The sequence below is a fragment of the Onychomys torridus genome, chromosome 4, assembly GCF_903995425.1.
Source record: "Onychomys torridus chromosome 4, mOncTor1.1, whole genome shotgun sequence".
Taxonomy (NCBI): Eukaryota; Metazoa; Chordata; class Mammalia; order Rodentia; family Cricetidae; genus Onychomys; species Onychomys torridus.
In genome coordinates, this window is record NC_050446.1 from 46123633 (window position 1) to 46140245 (window position 16613).

The following is a 16613-nucleotide window of genomic DNA, read 5'->3' on the forward strand; positions in this document are numbered from 1 at the left end:
AGTAGTTTACAGACTTTCAGAACTAGATAGAATATCTTTTGCTTTGTAAAGCATTTCTCCATAGTTATATTTTAAAATATACTTTTTAACCGAGCATCACTCTTCTACAGAGTAGAACGGAGTGAGTGGTGCAAACAGGCTAACAAGAATAGTTCTTATGGAAACTGTTCTAAGACCACCCTCTCCAGAGAACCCCCACTTCAGCAAGGAAGTCTTCTTGCACCCTAGATCTGGGGCCAGCAAATACATTCGGTAAAAGCCCATCAGTAAATAGTTCAGGTTCTTAAGGCCATATGGGTTTTGAACCCACATGTACACACACCATGTAGGACAAAGCAAGCTTAGCAGTGTGCAAATCAATGGGCATGGCTGTGTCCCAGTAAAGTATATTTATAAAAAATGGATAGGGACTGTGTTTGGCACAATGATTATTTTACTGAGTCATGGCTTCTCTAAGAACCTACAGGGAGAAAACCGTTTGAGGCAACAGCTTATAATGCCAGGCTAAGCAAGGGTTTGATCCCTAGTTTTCTCCATGGAGGTTCTTAGAGAAGCCTTGAATGAGAGAAGACAGACACATGCCCATGTAGTAGACAGCACATATCCCAGGCAGAAGTTTTCATTAGAAATATCATAGCTTTCGCCATGTGCATAGGAAGGAAGAAGAGAGACTATAGGGCACAGGCAGTGCATGGGGCACTCACTCTTCTAGAGAATTGGGGCCTGTGTTCCTTACAACATAGATGTGAAGGAAGGTAAACTGGCTACTGGGCCAGATCTGTAGTCACTGAGATGTGAGCTCAGGTCATACTCTATGCCACTTGGCACATATTTCTTAACCTCATGGTCACCTTTTATTTTTGTAGTGGTAGAATCATGATGCCAATCACAGAATGAAGTGGTGCATATTATTTATGGTAATTACATCAAACACCTCACTCAGTGTCTGTTGCCTTATATACACTGAGTGAATATTATTTTGTATTACTCTATTATGTAATTATTATTTAATGTTAAAATCTGAAACCTAAATGTAAAACAAAGGCTCCAGCCTCCTTCAGTTCCTCTTCATCTTTTCCCAATAGACCAGAGAGCATGTTTTTGTCTGTACACAAGTGATACTAATTACAGTCATCTGTGTGAACTGCTTCCCATTTACACCCAATGAAGCCATAATAATTTTGTGCACCACAAAATGTGCTGGATTAATCTGATTGTTAATTAGTTTAGTGGGTTAAAACATTTAACTCAACTCAAGAGTACTCAACTTTCATATTTGCTGTGTGGAAGTATAGCCAAAAACTCTCTCTCTCTCTCTCTCTCTCTCTCTCTCTCTCTCTCTCTCTCTCTCACACACACACACACACACACACACACACACACACACACAGACAGAGAGAGAGAGAGAGAGAGAGAGAGAGAGAGAGAGAGAATATCATTAAAGGAAGTCTTTTTTCTTTATAGAAGAAACACTTATCAAGGCAAGGTGTAAGCAGAGGACTATAGGAAGAAGTTGAGAATAGGAAGATAATAACTGATGATTAAAGTGTTAGAGACACACATTGTGCTATGTCCATACATAATAAGTATTGAAAAACTATCCACTGAAATGGTGAATAGAGAAGGTCTAGCAGGTATGTCCAACCAGCACTGTCATCTGAAAGTCATACAATCAAGTTACAAAACAGAACAAAAAGCGTGCCCCCCCATCTCAATGTTTTAAGTAAGTTTAGATATTTTGTTGGGATATGTTCATAGCTTCCTTTGGCTACTTATAATATATGGGTCGCAGAATGAACACACATGATAGGTGATTTCATGGTCAAATTGCCAGGAAACTTAAAGATGAGGACCACAAAATTAGAAACTAGTTGCTGTTGTGATTGAATGAGAATGACCCCATAGGCTCCTATATTTGAATGCTTGCTTCTCAGTTGGTGGAACTGTTTGGGAAGGATTAGGATGTATGGCCTTGTTGGAGGTATGTCACTGGAAGTGGGCTTTAAGGTTTCAAAAGTCCATGCCATTTCCCAACAACTTCTTCTTCTTCTTCTTCTTCTTCTTCTTCTTCTTCTTCTTCTTCTTCTTCTTCTTCTTCTTCTTCTTCTTCTTCTTCTTCTTCTTCTCTCTCTCTCTCTCTCTCTCTCTCTCTCTCTCTCTCTCTCTCTGTCTCTGTCTCTGTCTCTCTCTCTCTTATAACAAGATGTAAACTCTCAGCTACCACTCTAGTGCAATGCCTGTGTGCCTGCCTGCTGCCATGTTCCCCATCATGACAGTCATGACTCAATCTCTGAAACCAAAATCTCCCAATAAACTCTTTCTTCTATAAGTTGCCTTAGTCATCATGCCTCTTCACAGAAATTGAAAAGTAGTTAAGACAGTTACTGAACATTCTGTTTGATTTCCTGTTGTTGTGATAAACACCATGACCAAAAGGAATCTGAGGAGGAAAGGGTTTACTTGACTTACAAGTCAGAGTCTATTATAGAGGGGAACCAAGGCAGAAACCTGAAGACAGGAATTAAAACAGAGACCACAGTGGAACTGCTTACTGACTTGCTTACTCTGACTTACTTAGCTTGCTTTCTTATACAGCCCAGGACCACCTGCCTAGGAATGGCACCACCCACAGTGGTCTGGACCCTCAGATACCAATCAGCAATCAAAGACAAGAGTCAAAACCACGCCCTACACACACACACACACACACACACACACACACACACACACACACACACACATGCCAGTCTAATGAATGTAATTTCTCAATTGAGGCACCTTTCCCAGGTTTATAAAACTGACAATTGAAGCTGTGACACACAGCGAATTCTCTTCAGAGCTTTCAGTTGAATTTGTGGATATTTTATTTTCAATTTATTAATTCATTTCTCCTCTGAACTTCTATTCATGTGTTCCTCTCTTCTCATAGGTACAGAATAAAAGAACAACTTTACCCAGTGAGTGTGTTTCTGCAAAGTGAACAGCCCGCACTGAGTTTGGCTCTTAGCACCTTTGCTTGGTAAATGTATAGTATAAAGCTTTTCAATTATTTTAATTACACTGATTTATTTGTTCATTGGGGGCTGCATGTGTGCCACAGTGCAGGTGTGGTGACCACAGGACGACTTGCCTGAGTCCATTTACCTCCTCCCTTATAAGTCTTGGGGATCAAACTCACATTGCCATGCTTAGCAGAAAGACCCTTTGCCCACTGAGCCATCCTACCAGCCCAAATGTCTAAAGCTTTCAGAAGCAGCTGGATCAATAAGGAGAAGGAACTTTATAGTCAGATTTCAGACCTACAAAACTTTAACTTTTCTGATGTGCAAAAACAGATCTAAGTTGCAGGGAAAATGGCAAATGATGATAGTATTAACGCTTTCCACACTATCTTTTGAAAGTTATGTAACACTTGAACATGTGTTATCAGATTCAATATTTTTAAACAAAGTTTAAAGCTATGCCAGCTGTATGTTCTTCAAACACAAAAACAATTTTAAGACATTCCATGGCTTCATCATCTTGCTCAGAATGGCTGACATTGGATGATCATTCCCATTGCTAATGCAAATGCTCCCGTTTCCCCTAGGGATATGTTTGTAATAAACAGTGGATTTTGAATGATAAACTTTCATGTAGTGAACTCCTGATACTTTTCATTGTTCAACTGGTGCCTGTACCATTCAGAATCTGCAGCCAAAACATTTTATTTAAAACTCTTCCATGAAGCTATTTCCATCACCACAGCAATGAAAAAAGAACATTCTTCCCCCTCAACAGACCTCATGGGCCTTACTGTCTGAAGACAGAAAAGGGTGAGGATAAATTCAAATAGATGCAGAAGTTTCCCAAGACACAAGTGTTCCAAAGGAAAAGAACAGGGGCTGTAAAGAGAACTCAAGACTAGATGAGTGTGCAAGACAGATGAGTGTGCAATGTCTGACTGGGAAAGTGCAGGCAGTTGGCAGCTACCTTCAGAAATGGTAAACTAAGGAAGAAAGGCATTGGCAGAGGCAACAAGAAAATTCTTTTCTGTCCCAGACACATTTGGTGACCCTGTTATTTACTACCAATGTTCCCTGTCCTCTGTCATAGCCCAATCACCGTTTGCCATCATACACTTACATAATCAGTTAATTATTCCTTATCTTTCCCAATGGGACAAAAAGAACTACATTTTTTTTTCTGTCCACTGTGCTTTGGGTGGATCTGGCATGCAGCAGATGCCCAGCAAATGCTTGTGGAGTAACTGAAAGGGGCACTGTGAATTAAAGTAGCTGTAACATTCTTGATGGCATGACATCCCACAAATGAATTAGGAAAGATGCTTGTATCACTTACTCAGTTGAAGATGCTACTGGCTTGGCATGTTAATAACCCATCACCTATCACAAACATAGGATTTAGGCACATATCTTGTACTATGACTGACTTCAGTTTTATGACCTGTTCATCCTTAGCTGAGAGGTCAATGATTTTTCCATTTCTGAGGCATATTGTCTTTTGGGATCAGCTGGAGGATCATTGCTGTACAGCTGTAAAATCTTTAGTTAACTGGAAATCATTAACTGGCTGGTCATCAACCCACATGTTCAGCCTCTCTTCACTAAGGGGTCTTAATATCGTTGGTCCTGCAGATGGACTTCTGCAAACCATGGAGGCTTTCCTGCTTAGGGCATTAAAGCAATAATCATTACAACTACTATGACTTTTCTGATAAACTAGCAAGAAAAACCATAGATAGGAAAAAAGACCGAAGTACCTGGACCAGTGTCCCTGGTGTATAATCCTCTTCATCAAGGACTAGTGAAGAGCCGTACCAGAAGGCCAGCGCATAACACAGAAAAATGAGACACCACATGTACCCAGTAAAGAAGCCCATCACCATTCCTTTTCGAATTCCCCAGTGCTGGGCAAACACAAGATTTTTCTCATACCTGTAAACAGAAAAGGTTTGAGTCAACGCCAGCTGGAGCATCCCAGGGCATAACATTTAAGGTGGGTCATGATGCAGAATGTCATTGAGGGATTAGAGTCACCCCTAAACAAAGCTACTTAAGTCGGTCACAGCTTGGATGAGGAACAGTGAGATAGCCTTGGCCCCAAGAGAAAACAATGTTTTAACAACTGCCTTTGCTTGGGATCTATGACTACTTACATTTAAAGTGTTCCCTTGGAATATATATCAGGTTTTCTATCAGGAAATAAGCAATTATCTCCAAATCAACAGATAAGACTAGTCACATGATGAGTTCCAGACCAGCCAGGGCTACATAGTGAGACTGTGTTTCAAAAACAAACAAACAAATCAAATCAAAAAGCTCAAAATATATTAACTAAATTATAAGAATGAATAATTTTTTTTCATTTTCTTTCTTCCTTCCTTCCTTCCTTCCTTCCTTCCTTCCTTCCTTTCTTTCTTTTTTTCTTTCTTTCTTTCTTTTTTTTCCAAGACAGGATTTCTCTGTGTAGTTCTGGCTGCTCTGGAACTTGCTGGCCTCGAACTCAAGATACATACCTGCCTCTGTTTACCCAGTGCTGGGATTAAAGATGTGTGCCACCACCACCCGCTAAAAACAATAATATTTTTGATAATTACATCATTTTTGCAAATTAAGTTTTTACTTTCATTAAAAAATTTGCCTCTAGAATGATTTGTCATAATTTATCAATGTTAATTTTTGTTTGGTTAAATGAAAAATTATAAGATTTATTAAATGCATTTAACAGCACAGTAACTTCATAAAAAATGTTCAATTAAAAAAAAAATGTCCTGAGGCTGTCCAGATGACCCAGTGAGTAAAGGTAGCTAGCCCAAGGACCCAAGTTGATCTCTAGGACTCACATAGCGGAAAGGTGGATCTGACTCCTGCAGTGGTTCTCTGACCTTCACCTGCCCTGAGCCCACATACCACCCTTCTTCCCCATAAAATAAATAAAATAAAATCTTAAGAAAATGAAAAAAGTGGAATTGCAGTTTGAATCATGCTGCCATTTCTCTTTCTCTCTCTCTCTCCCTTTCTTTCTTTCTGTTTCTCTTTTTTTCTTTCTTTCTTTCTTTCTTTCTTTCTTTCTTTCTTTCTGTTTCTTTCTTTCTTTCTTTCTTTCTTTCTTTCTTTCTTTCTTTCTTTCTTTCTTTCTTTCTTTCTTTCTTCTTTCCCCTCAACAGATGAACAACCAATTTTAATAGACACAAACATCTTCCTGCCTCAGCTTCCTTTGTGCTGTGATGAAAGGCATGAGCCACTGTGCCAGGCTCCTTGAAAATGTAAATTCAATCAGTTTTTTACTAACATATAAAAACAGAGTATCATAAGTAGTGATGGGAGAAAATGTGATGCTTTGATGCATGTACACATCAGGTAATGTTTAAGCCAGAGAACATATCATATATTCCCAATCATTGACCAACTGGGTATGGGAGTAAACTAGTGATTCTAGGACTAGAGAGCCAGAGGTGGGAAGATTCCAAGTTTTAGGGACAGCCTTGGCTACATAGCAAGTCAAAGTCAGCATGGGCTACATACTGAAAAAAACAAACAAAAACCCCAAAGACAAACTTTCAAAATCCTTCTTTGCTTTTTGAAATATGCAGCACATTGTTATGTATAGCTGTTGTACTGTGCATTAGCACATCAGAACTTTCTCCCAACTTCAAACCCATTGCTCACTCTTTCCCCACCTCTCTCCCCCTGTTGCTCCGTCCACTCCTTGACAGCCTTCATTCTACTCTTAACTCCTGTGTTAGCAACGTTTCTAGAGTGCACATATAAGTGCAATTGTGTAAACCTCTCACTTGACTGTGCACAGTTACAAATAACACCATTTTGTGTTTTATTATGCTCAAACTGTATCTTGCTGTATATATGTATTGCATTTTCTTTATCTATTGATCAATGAACAGACACTAAGGTTGTTTTTATTCCTCAGCTCTTGTGAACACCACCTCAATACGCTATGCAGATATCTGTTACACATACTGATTTCATTTCCTTTGGGTATGTCCCCAGCAGTGGGACTGTTGGATCATATACTTCTCATTTTAATTTATTGAGGAACTTCCTTGCTGTTTTACACAATAGATCTACTAGTGAGTGTGTATTTTTACACACAGTGTGCAAGAGTTCCTTTTGCCCCATATCCTCTATGGCCTTATTCTATTTAGCCATTTTGCCAACAGTTATTCTTACTAGTGTGAGGTAGAATTGTGGGCTAGTTTTAAGTTGTGTTTCTCTGATGACTACTCAGGGTGATGACACTGTTTTCACAGAATTGACTGTGTGTCATCTTGCAAACTGTCCACTTAGCTCTGTTGCTCATTTTCAGGTTTATGGAGTAATTAATGGAGCAATCCTTATCTTCCTAGTGAGGTTTTTAGTTTCTTACAGTTCTCTACATCAGTACCTTGTCAGACGCATGGTATGTGCACAGTTTCTCCCTTTCCGATGACTGTCTTTTCCTTTGTGCCCGGGAACTTTTCAGTGTGGTGTAGTATCATTTGTTTATCCTTTTATGAGGTTTTTTTTTTGGGGGGGGGTGTTTTTGTCCTTTGTATTGTATAGGCTTTTCTTTAATGGCAGAAAATGATGCTGAAGGCTGACATGAAGTATAATATGTACACATCTCTATCTATCATCAGAATCTGGAACAAGTTTCTTGCCTATCTCAGCTCTCTAGAAACCATCTCCAGAAGTATATTGTACTGGGTGTGGTAGCATACACCTTTCCTTCTGGTACTTGGGTGATGGCAACAGGCGACCATGAGCTCAGGACCACCCTGGTCTATACAGCAAGGTCCACAGAGGAAAATGAAAACCCAAAACAGTGTTTTAGACTTTTTAAAGCACCCGACAATGAATGTTTGCTGATCCACCTCTTGAAAAAAAAAAAAAATGTCCCCTCATGTTCCTCTAAATGATTGTGGGTCTGCTGCTTTGGACAAGATGAAGAAAATTAGGAAATTGATTGATTTATGAAATTCAAGAAACAAACAGATGTTTAAAATAACCAACCTTTCAACCTCTTTATTCTCACCACCAAAAGCAGCCACTGTTCGAATAGATGAAATGACTTCATCAGCAATAGATCCTGCTTTGGCATACGCCTTCAACTCAAGCTCTGTGAACTTGGACACACTCTAAAGTCCAAAGGGAAGGGGAGAGAGTTAGCCTGTCCATCAATGGTTCATTAACAAAATGAACAAGTGGCATGATTGAACAAAACACTGGATTTTCACTGTAACAAACCAAGAAAACAACTGGTCCAAGATTAGCTTGTGTTAAACATCATCCATTGTGTTTGGAGTTTGATACACCAAAACGACATTAAAAATCTATCTCAATGAAAGTGTTCTCACAAAGTTAAGTGCCCTCAAGTCTGGTAAAACTAGTGTTTAGGTTGTTATGCTCATAAGGTTCCTAAGTCAAACTATGATGTATTCCATTGCTGTTGGAGAGAAGCCACTGTGGAACTTACAAACATCAGAGGCAAAGACTGGAGGCCTATATGGGCACATGGTTGTCCAGAGCCGAAATGACAGAATCACAATACATAGCAACCCTGCATTGCAGGGGTGATTCCAAAGGGGAAAGCATCAAGTAAATATTTTGACTCAAATATGAAGTGTTCACTAGATTTTTAACTTTTACAAAAGAGAAAGATAACTGCGTTTAGTAGTTTTTAAAAAGTCATTTTTCTAAAAGTGGATTTGGACTGAGTCCTGGTGAAAAGTAGCTGGGCATGGCGACATATGCCTGTAATCATAGCACGTGCAAAGTGGAAGCAGGAGAATTTGGAATTCAAGGTCAGCCCCATCTGCACAATGAGTTCAAAGCCAGTCTGAGACACAAGAGACCCTGTCAGAAGCAAAACCAACCAGGCAACAATAAGAAACAAGGGGGAAAGTTAATATTGTGGAAACTCACCTAACTCAGAAAACTAAAATATATACAGCACTCAGATAATGAAAGTGTATATTCTAACAGGATTTCCCCTAGACTTTTGGGAGAGCTGTCACTAGCAAAATATTATACAGAGTTCTAAAATAAAAAATCAATAAAGATAACTTTAATAATATGTTTATTATTTCCTCAGTCCACATTTTCTAAAATCTGTAAATTGAAAAGACTGTTTTCACCTACATTGACATTTACTTACATTCAAGCTCAATGGATGGCATTACAGCTTTTGCCCCATCTTTACCTAATGTATTCCTAAAATAAAATACATTTTTGCATAGTAGTAAGAGCATTAAAGAATTATGAATGGTATCAATTTTATTATAAAGTCACATTGCTTAATAATAAAACACATTGGGAGTTTAAGAAACATATATTTTATAATATCTGACAGTTGCTTGTGTTTTTCATCCTAAAGAGAAAGGTGTGACAAAAACATACAAAAGCCAAAAGCAGTGTTAGTGTGTCATATGTTGCCCATCACTTCTCTCTGTGTGTATGTACATATGTGTGTGTGCATGTGTGTGTATGTGCATGTGTGTGTGTGTGTGTGTGTATGTGTGTGTGTGTGTGTGTGTGTGTGTGTGTGTGTGTGTGTCCTATCTTTGACTTAATGCAACGAAGTTGCTGGTATCCATTTTACAGGACAGTCAGGCATAGACATGTCTGCAAAGGGAAGTAGGTGCAGAGCTAGAACATTCCAAATCAAGAAGCTAGACCTCTAGGCAATTAGGTGACAGAAGAAACTGTACTGTGAAGTCTGGTTGAAAACGCAGTGACTGGGCAACCATTCCATCTCTACAGGGTGAAAACACAGAGTGTGACCCACCGGGGTGTGGGTATCAGTTTATCACAGGTGTGAAGAAAAAATAGTACAGAAAAAAAATAAAAGCTGAACAAAATTTTTCAGAGCCCATCAGGGTCTTCAGTGGAATTTGAGGTTCTCTGGAGCAAGTCAGGAATGAGGTTTGTAGGAAAGCCAGTTGTAAAGCTTGCAAGGTCTTGTGGGTTTTTAAAAATAATGAAATATCTCTTTAACCATAGGTTTTTGTGCCAGGCACTCTACTTAACATATACATACCATGGATGGTGCCCCGAATTATCACATGACTTAGGCTGTTATCCCTGTATTAAGGACGATGGAACTGAAGTTCTGAAGGGTTAAATGTGCTATTCTTCAGGCAGCTTTCCTTGTGAGAAGTCGTGGCAGAGGGCTTTGTGAAGTGAGCTCTTTGCTCCGGTCACTTTCAGCCCTTTCTTATATTGCCCGGGAAATATGAGTGTCATCAGTAGCTGTGTGAGGGCTTTACTAGAAACTGTCACTATAGTGATTGACAGCTGCTCTTCAATGATGTCTAAGTATTGCTTGAGAGTTCCCTTTGAGTTCTATTTATAGTAAACTCTCAGCATGCCTCATACCACGACCTGTGATCTAAAGATTTTCTAATGTGTTCTATAGATTAAAAAAATAATAATAATTCCTCAAACCAGGGAAGCCTTTTAACTGCAGTGACCCTATTCCTACACTTGGGTCTGGATTACGGAAGTGAGGAACAGACACTCAGGATGAGTCCACAGACCCCGCCCCTGAAACTGCTCAGGAGGACTGGAGGCAGAGCTGCAGAGGCACCAATCTTTTTGGAGTATTTAGTGCTGACCTGTGTGTACTTGTTTTATCATTTTGAGCATATGAGCAGGGGCAGAAACAGGCTGCAGGAGACCAGGTGGGATTCAGCATCAGACACCCTCAAACTTCTAGCTGTGAAGTCCTAGATAGCACCCTTTGCTTCTCTGTGCTCCATTTATTCAATCCTAAATGGTGTTAGCACTTTCCTTCTGAGTAAGAATGAGAGATACTGAGTGTGAAACCCCTTAAAAGCACCTGAGAAAATAGCAGATGCTTAATAAATGCAGTAGATTGCTGGTAGCCAAATAATAATTTTACTAAAACATCATGAATTCGTAATCTGTGGAGCATTATTTAATACTAAGGAATAACCACACATTAGAAATCAGTATAGTATAATCACATTGACAACACTTGGGGAAAGAACCCAAGCATGTTTTGGCCTTTTGCCAAACTGCAAATGTAAATCTTCCCATGGAGCAAAATAAAAACATTCTTACCAGACCTATGATGGCTGCTCCGATCCCAATGAGAGGGCTGACAGAAAAAATAACCAAGGTCAGTTTCCAGCCCCTGAAGAGCCCTACCAGGAACCCACAGATGGCTGTCACAGCACGCTGAATGAAAAGGGCCATCTGATCGGCAATGGCTTCATTGATTTTGTTAACATCACTAGAAGCAAGAGAGAGGCAGAGCAATACAACTGAATTCCGTCAGTTCAAGTGTTTGTTGAAGCAGTTCACTCCCTCTTTCTCTTATGTCTCTGTCCACTGTTGCTCTTTAATGAGAAGTGAGGACTACTTCCCAAACCTTTGAAAATTTCTCACACCTTGGAACATTATAACCGCTCTCCTTATAGTCAGCTGTGTGTGTCTTAATTTTCGAGCTGGCGTGGATTCCGAAACTCTGGATCACCACCGGGAAAAACTCATACTGCCTCCCTGTCTCCATAGCAAAATAATTAATCTGTATATGTCCATCTGCTTGTCTGTCTGTCTATATATGTCTTTCTCTATATCTGTCTCATATGTGTGTACATATATGTGTGTGTCTGTCTATCTGTCTATAACTTTGTCTGTTTTTATTACATTCTATTTGTAGGCATTAAAAACTAGTGGCTAAGAACACAGGCTGTGGGACCACACTCTGAATTTGAATACAAGCTCTTCTTGGGAAAATTATTCAATTTTTGTGCATCAGCTTCCTCATCTATAAAAAGATAATAATAGCAGAACTCACCTTAATGTTCATTAATGAGAATCAAACTAATTAATATGTGCAAGCATGTAGAACAACAAATACTCAGTGGGATGAGCACCCAACATGTGTTACTTTGCTTGCTCATCTTATGCCTCCTCCCAGGCTTCTAGTTACTCCAGAGCTTCAGAGCAGGGATAGGAAGTATTCCAGAATGTTGGTGGAATATAATTGCACTAAACTCATAAGCCTGAGAGCATTCCCTTAATCTCTTGTCTAGATGGAGCAAATAGGAGTTGATATTTAATAGCAAGAAGGAACCCAAGACATTATCTAGACGTTAACTGTTGTATTCTAGTGATGTCAAGCATCTGTTGATGGTCATAGAAAATAAAGAGAAAGTAAGCTTGGAACTCTAGAGGCCCAAATTTCCATTCTCCCCTGTTTTTGTTAGTAGCAGACAGATCTGAACCAGGTGTTTCCAGGTTCTTAGCCTCTTATCCAGAGAACTGAAAATAAGGTCTCACATAAATTTGCAAAAGAAGCAAGATAGTTTTATTCAGACTTAAATGATAGTACAAAGTATAGAGAATATGCTGTCGAGATTGATAGCAGGCCACTGCCAATAGTTGAGAGTTCTCAGGGGCCCCATGTCACATGGCCTGGGGTCTATTTTTATGAGATCTAAAAAAAGAGGGGCTGGTTACTAAGGGGCACGGTTTGGATGGTTCCCTATTTTTATTGATAGACGAGAGCATTGTTTAGTCTTCCTACTACGCATGTCTCTTCCTATAATGCATCTGACTTGACTCACATGCATGCCAGTTACACATAGGCATAAGGTAGCAAACAGAGGAGCTTCCCTAAAGTTTACCCAAGGACAGTTTGGCTTTACTGAGCAGGTTCTCAAAGGCACATCAGGTCCTTCTTTTCTTCATACCTAGACAGACTGTCTAGAAACCACCCAAGTTTGATGGTTGTTAGGAAAGGAGAAACTTAACCAATTGTTCAGAAAGATCTGTACATGTAGTCGATACAGATAGGGGGTTCAGGGTTGCTAGGTGCATTGTTCAGAGGTGTGTGTGTGTGTGTGTGTGTGTGTGTGTGTGTGTGTGTGTGTGTTAAGAGCTAGACTGCCAAGGGAGGGTATGTATAGCCCAAACTGAACAGAGTCTCAAGTTACTAAGCATCCATCATCTGGAGATGCCTGCCTCATCTCCAGAGTACACTTCCAGACTTTTGCAAGCTGTTTTAGAGACTGTTGTTCGTTTATTATTTTGTTTTTGTTGTTGTTATTGTTTTTAACTTTCTTAAGCTATCTTTAGAATTTATTTTTGGGTTTGTTTCTGTGCCTCCATGGACATAGCAAAATAATTACTTCCAAGTTCATTTTTCCACATGTATGTAGGCTGTCATAGCCATCTCTCAGGTTACCTTACGTCAAATAACGTCATAGATCTAAACTCTCTCCTGTAATATAAATGTCTAATATTTGACCAATGATCTATAGAGCCGTAACATGCTGCCCATTTTAGTAACTGTATTGTAAGCTATTATCTTTGAAAATGCCACACCTATGAAAGTCTAATTTTATTTATTTATTTGTTTATTTACTTGATAATTTTTAAACCAAGCTGTCATATAGCCCAGGCTAGCCTTGAATACCCTGTATAGACAACAGTGGCCTTGAACTGCTGATTATTTTCCCTACACCTTTCACCTGCTGGGCTAACAAGTACTTATAACCATAAGGTGTTTTTTTTTTTAATTTAAATCAAAATGATACATTATAGCATAGTTTTACCAGCTACTTACTCAGAGAATCTTGAATTCAGCTCTCCCACAGATGTGCAGTCAAACCATCCAATTTCCATTCTCATTATTCTCTGAAAGTAAATTTTCCTCATTTTCCTTATTTGACGTGCCCCAGTGATGACCCAAAATCTTATCTGGAAGTGGGACAAAGGTGTCTTTAACATTGCAGCGTTAAGCACATTTGTTTATTCTTTCTCCTGTTTCTGACAAATGACACTCCCTATGGTTATGGTTGGGAGCAGCTGAAAAGAAGAGGGATGTCATTCACAAAGTGCCTCTTCTTGGGGACTAAGGTATAATAAGCTCTGACACCCCCTACTAATGGGGAGGTAAGCTGAACATTTGCGGGGGTGACCAGAGATCCGGCTTGGACTCCAGTTCTGGCAGGTAGACAGGCTATCGTCTTTGAATTTCGCCTATTGAGTTTCGCTGTCTACATCAAGAGAAACAGGTTCTCGGCATCCACACTGAGACACAGATACTCTACATCCGTTCATTGTGCACAGCGCTTCTCAGCTTTCTCCTTGTGGATAAACACCTCTAGGCATCCATGCATAGTGCTCAAAAAATGATTTGGGGACAATATAAGCCAAAAATCATGATCCAAGCAGGGAATCTCATTTCTGATAGATTTCCCCTAATTAAAAAAAACAAAAAAACAAAAAAACCTAAAAAATAGGCGTCATGAAAACTGGAGCCACAGTAGGAGAAATGTAAAGTTTCTCTTTACAATTAATGTTAGCTGGAACCCTTCAATAAGTGAAGGTGGCAAAACATGGAAATACTTTTCTTCTTTAATAAATTTAAGTAACCTTAAACCCTTCGATCACTTAAGACTAGAAAATCTGATTCAGAATTACAGAATTGGGACTGGAATGTTATTTGGTTAGACCTCAGCAAAGAAAGAGAAAAAAGGAATACACTCTTTGCTTTCTTAATCTCTTAACGCCTGGCTTTCTCCATGCTACTCAGCTGCAGCCTACAGATAGACATCAGCTCTTCACTCCTGGGCTGAGAAGAGCAGGGCAGATAGGGGAGGTCAGGGAGGCAGCGCATGGCTGGGAATGGCTCCTCTGTTTCCCTAAGCTATGACTCATCCTTCATAAGCAGGACTGTGATTCTTAGGGCTTCTGAATGGCTAAAAAGCTAAAAGCAACATTTTCAGTTTCATCATGGTGTCTGTGAGGCCAACTGTTGGTCTGTAAGTAAAAGGGAGGTGAGACTAACCTGAATGTATCCTAGGATTAGCACAGCCAAACCCATTCCTGCGTAGATGCCAGAGTACTTGACCATTTCACTTTCAAAGTCCACCAACCTTAAAAAGAGGGAAAATGCTGAAATTTCCAAGTAGGATCCAGCTATCAAAGGTTGCATTGGTAGGTTTAGAGGACTTTAACACAAATTTATTAGACATTTCTCTTAAATAGGAGAAAGGCATTGTGCTTCATCAGTATTGGACTGTGAATGATCCAGTCAAATCCCCAAATAGAGTTTATAGTACCAATCACACCACAAATATGCTCACCCTCTTCATTTTCTTACACAAAGATGCAATAACACATGGCAGTTTCTAGAAGAGAGAGAACCCAAAGGGATTCACCTTGCCCATTTTGCTCATTCACATGCACAGAAAGGTTTTAACCGCCAGTTGGGCTTCCTGGAAAGATAATTCTAGAGAGAAGGAGCTGTCAATCAAGAGCCTCCTGTTCACACCTCTAGGAAGGTAAGCCAACTTTTCATCATCTCCATCCCAGAGTGGTATTTTAAAATGTGTTTGTCATATTCCTATGGGGGAGGGAAAGGCCTCCCATTAGCGGGAGCTTCCTCCTGACTACAGCTGAAGCTTTCTCTCACTAGGATTAGTTCTTGAGTTGAAGACGAAATAATGGCAGGGATCCCTGAGAAATTCTCACTGCCGTGACACTGTGACAGAAGGACTTGGATTGGCAGAACCAGGCAAAGGAGGAAACAACACTCTGAAACTGTTTTCAGGAACTAAGGGGTTTTTGTAATGTGAGAATTAGCATATTTGTTGATAGGAGAGAGAGAACCCAAAGGGATTCCGGTTATTTAGGAAAGGGGAGAGAAGAGGCTCATCAGTGCACATGTGCCCATCCTGCTTGATTTCAGCTGTCACTTTCCCCGGGTGACCTGAGTTTGCCTTTAATAGACAGGACCATTTTCTCTTTTGTGTGCTGTGTTTCGGATTTCAAGTCTAGCCTAGAACATGAAAGTGATCTCATATACAGCGACGAAAATTGATAGTTTAAAAACTATCTAAGTCAATGGATCTCTTGAGTTCACTTTCTTACAGTTCTTACTTTTATTCCCCACCAACTCCCTAGTTGCCTTGATATCACATAATAAGAAGTTATCTTTCCTCCACTGAATTTCTTTACATCCTTATTTAAAAAAATAATAGACGTACTTATTTTTGTGAACAGATTTCTGAATACTGTCTGTCCTCCACCGACACCACAGTCCTTATTGCTATAGCTACAATAATGTTGAAATTGGGTAGGTTTATTTTCTTTCTAATAAATTTAGTTCTAGTTCTTTTGTTTTTCGATACGTATTTTAAGATAATCTCACCTATATTGTGATCAAAATAAGGTCCGACAGTTCCTCAATGAAGAAAATATATCATATATACACAATAGAATACTTTTCAGGCTTCAAAAAGAAGAGGACACCCTATCAGCTGGAAGCCATTTTGTGACATGAAACAAGCCAGGCACAGGAAGTGACATCATGCAATCTCACTCATACAGAGAGTCTAAAAAAAGTAGAGCCCACAGGAAAGAATAACATGGTGGTATCCAGGAACTGGGAGTGAGGAAACCAGATTTTTGTCAAAAGATAGAAAATTTGGTAGTGCCAGGCGGTGGTGGCGGTGCACGCCTTTAATCCCAGCACTCGGGAGGCAGAGCCAGGCAGATTTCTGTGAGTTCGAGGCCAGCCTGGGCTACAGAGTGAGTTCCAAGAAAGGCGCAAAGCTACACAGAGAAACCCTGTCT

At 39.7% G+C, this 16613-nt stretch overlaps 1 protein-coding gene across 2 annotated transcripts in view; it reads right to left on the reverse strand.

Moving 5' to 3' along the window:
• The window catches only part of Abcb11 (ATP binding cassette subfamily B member 11), an 86834-nt gene that overhangs the window by 48063 nt on the left and 22158 nt on the right, over window positions 1-16613 (reverse strand). For both annotated transcript variants that reach the window (XM_036185502.1, XM_036185503.1), the window contains 5 exons: window positions 14824-14911; window positions 13597-13730; window positions 11085-11256; window positions 8013-8137; window positions 4763-4937 (listed from right to left, as the gene is read on the reverse strand). In XM_036185502.1, the coding sequence (XP_036041395.1) occupies window positions 4763-4937; window positions 8013-8137; window positions 11085-11256; window positions 13597-13730; window positions 14824-14911 (694 nt within the window). The remainder of the gene's footprint in view (window positions 1-4762; window positions 4938-8012; window positions 8138-11084; window positions 11257-13596; window positions 13731-14823; window positions 14912-16613) is intronic.